General features: G+C 55.0%; 2 protein-coding genes and 1 long non-coding RNA gene across 4 annotated transcripts; 2 read left to right on the top strand and 1 right to left on the bottom strand.

Annotated features, from left to right (window-relative positions):
- Positions 1–557: 557 nt before the first annotated feature.
- LOC138225392 (complexin-3-like) lies at positions 558–3,362 on the top strand. Its single transcript, XM_069185510.1, has 3 exons — positions 558–923; positions 2,045–2,132; positions 2,232–3,362. Exons 1-3 carry the CDS (start codon positions 757–759, stop codon positions 2,427–2,429), a joined length of 453 nt encoding a protein of 150 aa, XP_069041611.1. The 5' UTR covers positions 558–756; the 3' UTR covers positions 2,430–3,362.
- Positions 3,363–3,848: 486 nt separating this feature from the next.
- cyp11c1 (cytochrome P450, family 11, subfamily C, polypeptide 1) lies at positions 3,849–9,523 on the top strand. Its single transcript, XM_069185495.1, has 9 exons — positions 3,849–4,243; positions 4,927–5,082; positions 5,310–5,512; positions 6,018–6,221; positions 6,758–6,918; positions 7,767–7,927; positions 8,075–8,153; positions 8,683–8,883; positions 9,004–9,523. The coding sequence occupies exons 1-9, from the start codon at positions 4,023–4,025 to the stop codon at positions 9,112–9,114; spliced, it is 1,497 nt and encodes a 498-aa protein (XP_069041596.1). The 5' UTR covers positions 3,849–4,022; the 3' UTR covers positions 9,115–9,523.
- LOC138225394 (uncharacterized) lies at positions 6,143–11,700 on the bottom strand. Of its 2 annotated transcripts, none has more exons than XR_011183876.1 (3): positions 11,071–11,700; positions 9,680–9,927; positions 6,143–6,227 (listed from the first exon to the last, which is right to left on the bottom strand). It is a non-coding gene; the product is annotated as an uncharacterized lncRNA (long non-coding RNA). The 2 variants fall into 2 exon arrangements; XR_011183877.1 differs by having other exon boundaries at positions 9,680–9,905.
- Positions 11,701–11,702: the final 2 nt, after the last annotated feature.

The raw sequence follows: 11,702 nt of genomic DNA, 5'->3' as shown, positions 1-11,702 counted from the left end.
TGGTCTCACCTGTCTCTCTCTCCTGTCTCTCCAGTCACCTGTCTCACCTGTCTCTCTCCTGTCTTTTTCTCTCCTGTGTCTCTGGTCTCACCTGTCTCTCTCCTGTCTTTTTCTCTCCTGTGTCTCTGGTCTCACCTGTCTCTCTCTCCTGTCTCTCCAGTCTCCTGTCTCTCCTGTCTCTCTCCTGTCTTTTTCTCTCCTGTGTCTCTGGTCTCACCTGTCTCTCTCCTGTCTCTCCAGTCACCTGTCTCACCTGTCTCTCTCCTGTCTTTTTCTCTCCTGTGTCTCTGGTCTCGCCTGTCTCTCTGCTGTCTTTTTCTCTCCTGTGTCTCTGGTCTCGCCTGTCTCTCTGCTGTCTTTTTCTCTCCTGTGTCTCTGGTCTCACCTGTCTCCCTCTCTCCTCCCTCTTCTGCTCGGCCCCTGTGCCCTCCCCCTGCCCGCTGTCCCGCTGTCCCGCCGTGCGCACGTGCGACTGTGCTGGGAGCTAATAGGATTGTCTTTGCTGCTCTAATCCCCGGCCGTGTGTGTGTGTGGGCGGGCGGCGGCGGCTCGTGTGGTCCTGTGCCTCCGGCGATCCGCTCGGAGACGCAGAGAGACAGCCGGCTCGTGTGGTCGCAGGAGGAGAGCAGCAGGAACATCCGGAGCGGTAACCCCATCGTCACACTTCCAGCGCTGCACAGACCCCCGCCCTCTCGCCTGCTCCGGCTTCTCCCGCTCCGGACCGCGGTGGGCACTGTCCCGCGGACAGGCAGGCAGATGGGGTCCGTGGTGAAGTCCGCCCTGGGCGCCCCCATCAGGCAGCTGATCTGCTGCGTGCCGCTGGAGCAGAGGGATCCCAAGGCGCGGCGCAACAGCGCCCCCCACAGGCCTCGCATGACTGCTGCAGAGCTGCAGAGGTACCAGAGGGACCTGGAGCAGGAGAGGTGAGGCCTGTGCACCGTGTGAGCAGGGAGCGTCAGTCCTGACATCGCACTGTTATATAGCAAGGTGTCGGTGTGTATCTGTGTGTGATGCTGTACCCGTGTGTCTTTGTGTGTCAGTATGCATCTGTGTGTGATGCTGTACCCTTGTGTGTCTCCGCGTCTCGGTATGTATCTGTGTGTGACGCTGTACCTCAGTGTGTATCTGTGTCAGTGTGTATCTGTGTGTGATGCTGTACCCATGTTCTGTGTCTCAGTGTGTATCTGTGTGTGCAGCTGTACCTCAGTGTGTATCTGTGTCTCAGTGTGCAGCTGTCTGTGTGTGTGTGTGTGTGTGTGTGTGTGTGTGTGTGAGATCACAGGCCCCCTGGAGCTGTGTGTGTGTGTGTGTGTGAGATCACAGGCCCCCTGGAGCTGAGTGTGTGTGTGTGTGAGATCACAGGCCCCCTGGAGCTGAGTGTGTGTGTGAGATCACAGGCCCCCTGGAGCTGAGTGTGTGTGTGAGATCACAGGCCCCCTGGAGCTGAGTGTGTGTGTGTGAGATCACAGGCGGTGTGGAGCTGAGTGTGTGTGTGTGTGTGAGATCACAGGCGGTGTGGAGCTGAGTGTGTGTGTGTGTGTGAGATCACAGGCGGTGTGGAGCTGAGTGTGTGTGTGTGTGTGTGAGATCACAGGCGGTGTGGAGCTGAGTGTGTGTGTCTGAGATCACAGGCGCCATGGAGCAGAGTGTGTGTGTGTGTGAGATCACAGGCGCCATGGAGCAGAGTGTGTGTGTGTGTGAGATCACAGGCCCCCTGGAGCTGAGTGTGTGTGTGTGTGAGATCACAGGCCCCCTGGAGCTGAGTGTGTGTGTGTGTGAGATCACAGGCGGTGTGGAGCTGAGTGTGTGTGTGTGAGAGATCACAGGCGGTGTAAAGCTGAGGTCTGTGTGTGTGTGAGTGTGAGAGATCACAGGCGGTGTAAAGCTGAGGTCTGTGTGTGTGTGAGTGTGAGATCACAGGCGGTGTAAAGCTGAGGTCTGTGTGTGTGTGAGTGTGAGATCACAGGCGGTGTAAAGCTGAGGTGTGTGTGAGTGTGAGATCACAGGCGGTGTAAAGCTGAGGTGTGTGTGTGTGCTCACACAGGAGGAAGAGAGAGGAGCGGAGTGCCCAGAAGAACGCACAGAGAGCTGCCATGAGATCCCACTTCCGACAGAAATACCAGCTGGCACAGGTCAGAGGTCAGCTGTGTGTCTGAGTCTGTATCCCAGGCTGCAGTGGAGTCCAGATCATGGCTAACAAGCCTCTCTCCCTCCCTCCCTCTCTCTCTCAGAACGCAAAGGATGACAATCACCTGAACATGGCGAGGGGGAAGGTGGTGCTCCCCCGGGAGCTGGCAGCGATGGTACGGTCCGAGGTGCCCGCCCCTCAGGACAGGGGATTTAATCTTCTTGGCACCTTCCGGGGGCTCAGTCTGGGTGGTTTCCAAAGCAGCATGCAGAGAGCCACCGAGCAGTGCACCCTCATGTGAACAGCACACAGCACCATGTGTACACACTGATCCCACTGAACACCGCACACTGCCAGACTGAACACCGCACACTGCGAGCACTCTTACAGACTGAACACCGCACACTGCGAGCACCCTGACACACAGGGATGAAGTAAACACGGTCTGTACGCCCTGATCACACTGAACACTGCACACTGCCAGCACCCTGAAACACTGAACACAAAGATAAAGTTGCACTATTCTTTCTCTTCATTTTATCTTTCTTTCTTATTTCATTTCTTGCTGTTGAACTCAGAAGATCCCTGTACATCAGTGATGCACACAGAACAGTAGAACACCACTGTGCCCACCGGTGTCTCCTGCAGGCTCTCCCACAACCCTGAGAGACAGAGGGAGAGATACAGCCTGGTACTTCAGTAGGGCTCTATCAACACTGACCCCTCCCCAACTCACACAGGACAGGCATCATTAATCGCTGACAGGGCACCTTCACCCATGGCAGCAAGTTCTCTCTTACGTAGGACATCATTCAGCTCATGGTGCTGCTCTTAGGACACATCATTGTGCAATATTTTTTTTTTGGTTCTTGGTATTGTTTTTGTCTTGTACACTAAAGCCAGTTGCATTATGTTCTTGTACCTCTGTAAATGGCCAATGTTAAAAGGATACTCTGCCATCTTGTTACTCTGCACTGTGAGAGTGCTGAGATTCAGGTGTCGATTATTGATGGCTGATCTCAGGACTGTATTTAATGAGAGCAGCATGGCTGCACCTCCTGGTCTTCATCTCTGAACCACAGACGGTCTTCCCCCCCTGTCCCCTGCTGTGGTCCGAGACCCTCACGCTCTACCTTGGACAGGGAGAACAGAGGTGAGAGTCCGTCTGCGCTGTGCCCGCTGCTGTCCAGACTGTGGAAAAAATAATTACAATAAACAAGGTGTCAGAAGCAAATTGGAGTGGACAAACTGTTTCTGTGTCTGTTGCCTCCTTTTTCCTGATGAGTATGACCTGCAGACTAGTCTGTCCCAGTCCCTGGGCTCTCTGATCTTCGGGAGAGAGTGTCCAGTGTGTCCCAGTCCCCAGGTTTTCTGATCTTCGGGAGAGAGTGTCCAGTGTGTCCCAGTCCCTGGGCTCTCTGATCTTCGGGAGAGAGTGTCCAGTGTGTCCCTGGGCTCTCTGATCTTCAGGAGAGTGTCCAGTGTGTCCCTGGGCTCTCTGATCTTCAGGAGAGAGAGTCCAGTGTGTCCCTGGCTCTCTGATCTTCAGGAGATGATGAGAAATGGCGTGTCTGTGCTTCCCATGTCACTGCTCCCCGTGGCAGTGTTGTTCTAACCCTGACCTCTGACCCCAGCAGTGCAGGGTGGCAGCTGAGCTTGGGAACAGCTGGGAGAGGGGAGGGAAGGAGGGAGGGAGGAGGTGTATAAATTGTGAGAAGAGAGCGAAAAGTTAAGGGACCCAGAGAGCGAGACAGGCTGAGGAGGAGGAGGACTGCTGAGACAACCGCCCGCCGGACCCCGGTCTCCTCTGGCGCTGAGGCTGGGAGTGACAGCAAGCCGGGAGGAGTGATCAGAAGGGGAGAGAGAGTGAGTCGGTGTGAGAGTGTGGGCAGAGATGCTGACTCCCGTCCTTCGCCGGCCCCTCTCTGTGCCGCTGTGCCGCGCCGCCCTCTCCGGGACGGGAGCCTCGGGGCAGGTGGTGCGCGGGTTCGAGGAGATCCCCAGCACGGGCGCCAGCGGCTGGGTCAACCTGCTGAAGTACTGGAGAGAGAACCGGTTCGACTCCCTGCACCAGCACATGGAGAGCACCTTCCAGTCCCTGGGGCCCATCTACAGGTGTGTGTGTGTGTGTGTGTGTCTGCTGCTCACTCTGCTGCTGCTGCTCACTCTCCTGCTGCTCACTCTCCTCCTGCTCACTCTCCTCCTGCTGCTGCTCACTCTCCTCCTGCTGCTGCTGCTGCTCACTCTCCTCCTGCTGCTGCTGCTGCTCACTCTCCTGCTGCTCACTCTCCTCCTGCTGCTGCTGCTGCTCACTCTCCTCCTGCTGCTCACTCTCCTCCTGCTGCTGCTGCTGCTCACTCTCCTCCTGCTGCTCACTCTCCTCCTGCTGCTGCTGCTGCTCACTCTCCTCCTCCTGCTGCTGCTGCTCACTCTCCTCCTGCTGCTGCTGCTGCTCACTCTCCTCCTGCTGCTGCTGCTGCTCACTCTCCTCCTGCTGCTGCTGCTCACTCTCCTCCTGCTGCTGCTGCTGCTCACTCTCCTCCTGCTGCTGCTGCTGCTCACTCTCCTGCTGCTCACTCTCCTCCTGCTGCTGCTGCTCACTCTCCTCCTGCTGCTGCTGCTGCTCACTCTCCTGCTGCTCACTCTCCTCCTGCTGCTGCTGCTCACTCTCCTCCTGCTGCTGCTGCTGCTCACTCTCCTCCTGCTGCTGCTGCTGCTCACTCTCCTGCTGCCTCTCTCTCTCACAGCGGTCAGTGTCCTAACCCCCCCTCTCTGGGCTCTCCTGCCCTTTGTCTCAGGGAGCGTCTGGGGTCAAAGGTCAGTGTGAACATCTTGCTGCCTGAGGATATTGGGGTTCTGTTCCGCGCCGAGGGGCTGCACCCCCGCAGGATGCTGCTCGAACCTTGGGCCGCCCACCGAGAGACACGGAACCACAGCAAAGGCGTCTTTCTCAAGTCAGTCCATCTACCTGTCTGAGTGCGACTCCCCTGCCTGTCTGTCTGCTTGGGTATCTGAGTGCCTTTTCTCTCCTCTCTCCCCTATCCACCGTCTGTCTCCCCCTCTATCACTCTCCTCTCTCTCCTCTCTCCATCCTCCTCTCTCCTCTCCCCTCTACCCCCTGTCTATCTCCCCCCTCTCCCCACTCCTCTTTCTCCTCCCTCTCCTCTCTCCTCTCTCTCAGAAACGGGGCAGAGTGGCGTCAGGACCGCCTGCTGTTGAACCGCGAGGTCATGAACCCTGCAGCAGTGATGCGTTTCCTGCCGCACCTGGATGAAGTTGCGTGTGATTTTTCAGTGCGACTGCAAAGGCAGGTGGAGCAGGGACCCCATGGAAGGCAGCTGACCCTTGACCTAAGCCCTGACCTCTTCCGATACACCCTGGAATGTGAGTCTCTTACTATGCAACTGTGCAAGTCTACCCTGTCATACTCACGTGCAACTACTACAAGCTACACAACTGCACAACTACGGCTGTGGAGCCATACAGCGAAAGTACGTGTGTATTAACCCCTCTGTCTCCCAGCACAGCGCCAGTACGTGTGTATTAACCCCTCTGTCTCCCAGCACAGCGAAAGTACGTGTGTATTAACCCCTCTGTCTCCCAGCACAGCGCCAGTATGTGTGAATTAACCCCTGTCTCCCAACACAGCGGCAGTACACGTGTATTAACCCCACTGTCTCCCTGCACAGCGCCAGTACATGTGTATTAACCCCTCTGTCTCCCAGCACAGCGCTAGTATGTGTGAATTAACCCCTCTGTCTCCCAGCACAGCGCCAGTAGGTGTGTATTAACCCCACTGTCTCCCAGCACAGTGCCAGTATGCGTGTATTAACCCCTCTGTCTCCCAGCACAGCGCCAGTAGGTGTGTATTAACCCCTCTGTCTCTCAGCTATCTGCTATGTGCTGTACGGGGAGCGGATAGGGCTGCTGTCTGACCCTCCCAGTCCGGAGGCTCAGTGCTTCATCTTGGCGGTGGAGCAGATGCTGGAGACCACATTGCCCCTGCTGTACCTGCCCCCCAGCCTGCTGCCCCTCCTGCGCTCCTCCATGTGGAAGAAGCACCTGGAGGCCTGGGACCACATCTTCAGCCACGGTGAGTCTGCAAGAGCAGGGGACAGAAACTGGTGCTGATCTCCCAGCTCACCCACAGGGACTCAGCTCTACTGTGGAGATGCAGTGTGGAAGATGAGCAGTGCAAGACAGCGTTGTGGGGAGCTGTGTGCACTGAGAGTTAGTGATCTTACTGTACTGTACTACACTACACTGCACTGTACTACTGAGCTGTGCTACACTGTACTACACTACACTGTACTGTACTACTGAGCTGTGCTACACTACACTGTACTGTACTACTGAGCTGTGCTACACTACACTGTACTACACTACACTGTACTGTACTACTGAGCTGTACGACACTGTACTGTACTACTGAGCTGTACTACACTACACTGTACTGTACTACTGAGCTGTGCTACACTGTACTACACTACACTGTACTACTACACTGTACTGTACTAATGAGCTGTGCTACACTGTACTACACTACACTGTACTGTACTACTGAACTGTGCTACACTGTACTGTACTACACAACACTCTGCTGTGACATATTCTCCCTCTGTCTTTCAGCGGACTCCCGTATCCAGCAGTCATACCAGCGATTGCGGGGGGGCAGTGTGTCCAGGGGACAGTTCCTGGGGGTCCTGGGGGCGCTGATGGGGGGAGGACAGCTGTCCCTGGAGCTTGTCAAGGCCAACATCACTGAACTGATGGTTGGGGGGATCGACACGGTACAGCTCATGCATTCTGTCTGTATGAACCCCTCTCTCTCAGTGCAGTGTTAATGTACTGGAGTGTCCAGTCAGTGTGTCTGTATGAACCCCTCTCTCTCAGTGCAGTGTTAATGTACTGGAGTGTCCAGTCAGTCAGTGTGTCTGTATGAACCCCTCTCTCTCAGTGCAGTGTTAATGTACTGGAGTGTCCAGTCAGTCAGTGTGTGTGTATGAACCCCTCTCTCTCAGTGCAGTGTTAATGTACTGGAGTGTCCAGTCAGTGTGTCTGTATGAACCCCTCTCTCTCAGTGCAGTGTTAATGTACTGGAGTGTCCAGTCAGTCAGTGTGTCTGTATGAACCCCTCTCTCTCAGTGCAGTGTTAATGTACTGGAGTGTCCAGTCAGTCAGTGTGTGTGTATGAACCCCTCTCTCTCAGTGCAGTGTTAATGTACTGGAGTGTCCAGTCAGTGTGTCTGTATGAACCCCTCTCTCTCAGTGCAGTGTTAATGTACTGGAGTGTCCAGTCAGTCAGTGTGTCTGTATGAACCCCTCTCTCTCAGTGCAGTGTTAATGTACTGGAGTGTCCAGTCAGTCAGTGTGTCTGTATGAACCCCTCTCTCTCAGTGCAGTGTTAATGTACTGGAGTGTCCAGTCAGTGTGTCTGTATGAACCCCTCTCTCTCAGTGCAGTGTTAATGTACTGGAGTGTCCAGTCAGTGTGTCTGTATGAACCCCTCTCTCTCAGTGCAGTGTTAATGTACTGGAGTGTCCAGTCAGTGTGTCTGTATTAACCCCTCTCTCTCTCAGTGCAGTGTTAATGTACTGGAGTGTCCAGTCAGTGTGTCTGTATTAACCTCTCTCTCCAGACTGCAGTGCCTCTACAGTTTGCCTTGTTTGAGCTGGCCCGTAACCCTTCAGTGCAGGAAGCAGTGAGGAGACAAGTGCAGTTCTCCTGGGCTCAGGCAGGGGGCGATGTGGCACAGGCTTTGCAGGGGGCTCTGCTGAGTCGAGTCAAGGAGACACTCAGGTCAGAGGTCACACCCGCCCCATCACTAAGCATGCAAGGTCACTGCATTGTGCTGTTGCTTTCTTGAATTTCTGATTTATATACTGATTAGAATTTTTCTGCGCTAATAGCTATGAAACAGACATATTAATACCTGCTCTCTTTCAGATTATATCCAGTGGGCATCACAGTCCAACGGTATCCTGTCAAGGACATCGTCCTTCAGAACTACCACATACCTGCTGGGGTGAGCAGGCAGCTACAACAGCTCAGTTAAACTGGAGCTCAATCACACAGCTGTACAGCAGGACTGCACCTCTGCACAGTCACACAGGTGTGCAGCACGACTGCACCACTGCACAGTCACACAGGTGTGCAGCACGACTGCACCTCCGCACAGTCACACAGGTGTGCAGCACGACTGCACCTCCGCACAGTCACACAGGTGTGCAGCACGACTGCACCTCCGCACAGTCACACAGGTGTGCAGCACGACTGCACCTCCGCACAGTCACACAGGTGTGCAGCACGACTGCACCTCCGCACAGTCACACAGGTGTGCAGCACGACTGCACCTCCGCACAGTCACACAGGTGTGCAGCACGGCTGCACCTCCGCACAGTCACACAGGTGTGCAGCACGACTGCACCTCTGCACAGTCACACAGCTGCACAGCATGACTGGACCTCTGCAGATACACAAATGCTACACAATTCAGTGCTTGCCAGTGCAGTACAGTGGGTACTGTATTAACCCCTCTCCTCTCCCTCTCGCAGACTCTTGTACAGGTGTGTCTGTACCCCCTGGGTCGGTGCGAGGGGGTGTTCAGTGACCCCCGGCGGTTTGACCCGGCCCGCTGGGGGGCCGGCCGGGAGGAGGGCGGCTCCGCGTTCCGCTCGCTGGCGTTCGGGTTCGGGTCGCGACAGTGCGTGGGTCGCCGCATCGCAGAGAACGAGATGCAGCTCTTCCTGCTACACGTAAGTCCCAGGATGCCTCAGTGCAGAGCCAGGTGAGGTCGGGGCGAAGATCTCATGGCTCTGGAGCAAATCCAGGCAACATCCCAGGAAAATAAAGAGTTTTTCTTTCTCCTCCTGCAGATTCTGCGGAATTTCCGTCTGGAAGTGTCGTCTACTGCTGACATCAACACCAAGTACACCCTGATCCTGCAGCCAGAGAAACCCCCCCAAATCACCTTCACCCTACTGTGACCTCACACTGAACCCCCAAATCACCTTCACCCTACTGTGACCCCACACTGAACCCCCAAATCCCATTCACCCAGCTGTGACCCCACACTGAACCTCCAAATCGCCATCACCCCACTGTGAGCTCACACCAAACCCCCAAATCACCATCACCCAGCCTTGACCTCACACTGAACCCCCAAAGCACCTTCACCCAGCCTTGAGCTCACACTGAACCTCCAAATCACCTTCACCCTACTGTGACCCCACACTGAACCCCCAAATCACCTTCACCCAGCCTTGACCTCACACCGAACCCTGAAATCACCCTGCTGTGACGTCAGCACAGAGACTGAGAATCCTACTGTGTTTGGGGGTGCTGGCGATGTGCTCTGTCCAGACTGGTCCAGTATAATAAACGCTGATCAGCAGATGTGTGCGAGTGGCCTGTGTTTTTTCTGCTGGCTGCATGCCCATGCAGAAGCCCTGCGATCAGGCTCTTTCTTCTGTGTTCGTCTTCATTCGATTTGCTCTTGGGCTTCTGAAAACGACAAAGCAATGTGACAGCAGGGGCGTCCAGATATCCTACCGCAGTTCCGCCTGTCCACCTCAGGGTGGCAGCACAGATCAGCACAACGATCACAACAGCCTCCACCTTCCCCGCTCCGCCCCCTTCTCCCTCCTCTCGCTCTTCCTCTGAAACGCTTCCTGCTCATAAAGTCCGTCTTCAGAGACTTCGCTTCGCCAGCAGGTTGGTGTCGGGCTGTTTCGGGCGTGTCTGGGGCTCCTGGTGGGCTGGCTGCTTCGTTTAAGGCCTGGAGAGTGAAGCTTAAAGTGCTTTCAGGGTAAAAGAGACAGAGACAGTCATCTCCCTTTCTCTCACTCTCCCTCTCACTCCTCTCTCACTCTCACTCTCCTCCCTCTCTCTCACTCTCCCTCTCCTCCCTCTCACTCCTCCCTGCTCACGTCTCTCCTCTGAAAAGACCGAACCGCACCGGACTGGACTGGGATTGAATACTTTACATTTAAGGTGGACTGAGCAGCAGCAGGACTGGAAACAACTGGTTTGGCCTTATCAGGACTGGACCAAAGTGTACTGGGATATTCTGGGCTTTTCAGGACTGGACCGGAGTGTACTGGGATATACTGGGTTTATCAAGGCTGGACCGGAGTGTACTGGGTTATACTGGGCTTAGCTGGACTGGACCGGAGTGTCCTGGGATATACTGGGCACGACTGGGCTGTTGTGGAGTCTGCAGGACAGGGTCAACTGTTAAGCTGGTTCAGGTGTTTTGATGGAGTTACTGCTATAAATCCACCAACAGGCATCAGCTTTTATTTAGAGAAGCAAAGTTCTGGGCCGTCAGCCTGGGCCCAGTTACTTATTAACACTGGAGATAACAGACACAGTTAATGAGTGACCTGAGGAGCCCAGGCTCTGGGAGCTCAGAGCATGGAGTCCGAGCAGGGGACTGACCGAGGGACAGATGGACTGACTGAGAGACTGACCAATGGACCGTCTGATGGACAGGCTGACCAGGGGACTGGCAGAGGGACAGATAAAGTGACTGGTCGGTAGACAAGTGGACAGACTGAGAAACTGACCGGTGGACATACTGATGGACAGATTGAAAGACAGACTGAGAAACTGACCGGTGGACATACTGATGGGCTGGCTGAGGAACTGAGTGGTGGACATCCTGATGGACGCACTGGTAAACGGACTGGTGGACAGAGTGAGTCAGTCGGAGAGTCTCACAGAGAGTCAGAGTCAGTGTGGCAGCGTGTCAGAGTATCAGTCAGGGTTTGTGTTATTATTAGGCTTCTTCTTGACACCTCCTGCACTAAACAAACAGCTGTTAACTCCCAGTGGACAGTGGGAGACTGAGCACATAATTAATTCATAAGCAGCCAGTGTTGACAGTGAGAATGGAGACATATGTCACACTATGTTATTAATGAAGGTGTAGACCTGATCACCTGGAACCTGTCTCACTCTCAAGCACTGCAGCTGTTGAATATAGGCCTGTCTCACTCTCTGGCACTAGAGCTGTTGAACAGGGACCTGTCTCACTCTCTGGCACTGGAGCTGTCGAACAGGTACCTGTCTCACACTCTGGCACTGGAGCTGTCGAATAGAGGCCTGACTCACTCTCTGGCACTAGAGCTGTTGAATAGGTACCTGTCTCACTCTCTGGCACTAGAGCTGTTGAATAGGTACCTGTCTCACTCTCTGGCACTGGAGCTGTCGAATAGAGGCCTGTCTCACTCTCTGGCACTAGAGCTGTTGAATAGGTACCTGTCTCACTCTCTGGCACTGGAGCTGTCGAATAAAGGCCTGTCTCACTCTCTGGCACTGGAGCTGTTGAACAGGGACCTGTCTCACTCTCTGGCACTGGAGCTGTTGAACAGGGACCTGTCTCACTCTGGCACTGGAGCTGTTGAACAGGGACCTGTCTCACTCTCTGTGCTCCATACAGTTACTGTGCCCTATTTACACTGTGTGTTTGCTGGGCAGCCATGCTCACCCTGTGTTTACTGTGCCAGTCCCTCCCCCTCCCCACTGCAGTGTGCGCTGGCTGCTCACCTCCCCTCCCTCTCTCCCAGCAATC

Source organism: Lepisosteus oculatus, chromosome 27, assembly GCF_040954835.1.
Source record: "Lepisosteus oculatus isolate fLepOcu1 chromosome 27, fLepOcu1.hap2, whole genome shotgun sequence".
Lineage (NCBI taxonomy): Eukaryota > Metazoa > Chordata > Actinopteri > Semionotiformes > Lepisosteidae > Lepisosteus > Lepisosteus oculatus.
The sequence above is the reverse complement of the archived record's forward strand: the minus strand, read 5'-3'. Positions and strand labels throughout refer to the sequence as shown.

What these genes read in the sequence shown, in the direction of transcription:
- LOC138225392 (XM_069185510.1), top strand. Translation starts at nt 757, where the DNA reads ATGGGGTCCGTGGTGAAGTCCGCCCTGGGCGCCCCCATCAGGCAGCTG. An exon ending in AGGGACCTGGAGCAGGAGAG is followed by an intron (nt 924 to 2,044) that starts GTGAGGCCTGTG and finishes GTGCTCACACAG; the next exon opens with GAGGAAGAGAGAGGAGCGGA. An exon ending in AGAAATACCAGCTGGCACAG is followed by an intron (nt 2,133 to 2,231) that starts GTCAGAGGTCAG and finishes TCTCTCTCTCAG; the next exon opens with AACGCAAAGGATGACAATCA.
- cyp11c1 (XM_069185495.1), top strand. Translation starts at nt 4,023, where the DNA reads ATGCTGACTCCCGTCCTTCGCCGGCCCCTCTCTGTGCCGCTGTGCCGC. An exon ending in TCCCTGGGGCCCATCTACAG is followed by an intron (nt 4,244 to 4,926) that starts GTGTGTGTGTGT and finishes CCTTTGTCTCAG; the next exon opens with GGAGCGTCTGGGGTCAAAGG. An exon ending in AGCAAAGGCGTCTTTCTCAA is followed by an intron (nt 5,083 to 5,309) that starts GTCAGTCCATCT and finishes CCTCTCTCTCAG; the next exon opens with AAACGGGGCAGAGTGGCGTC.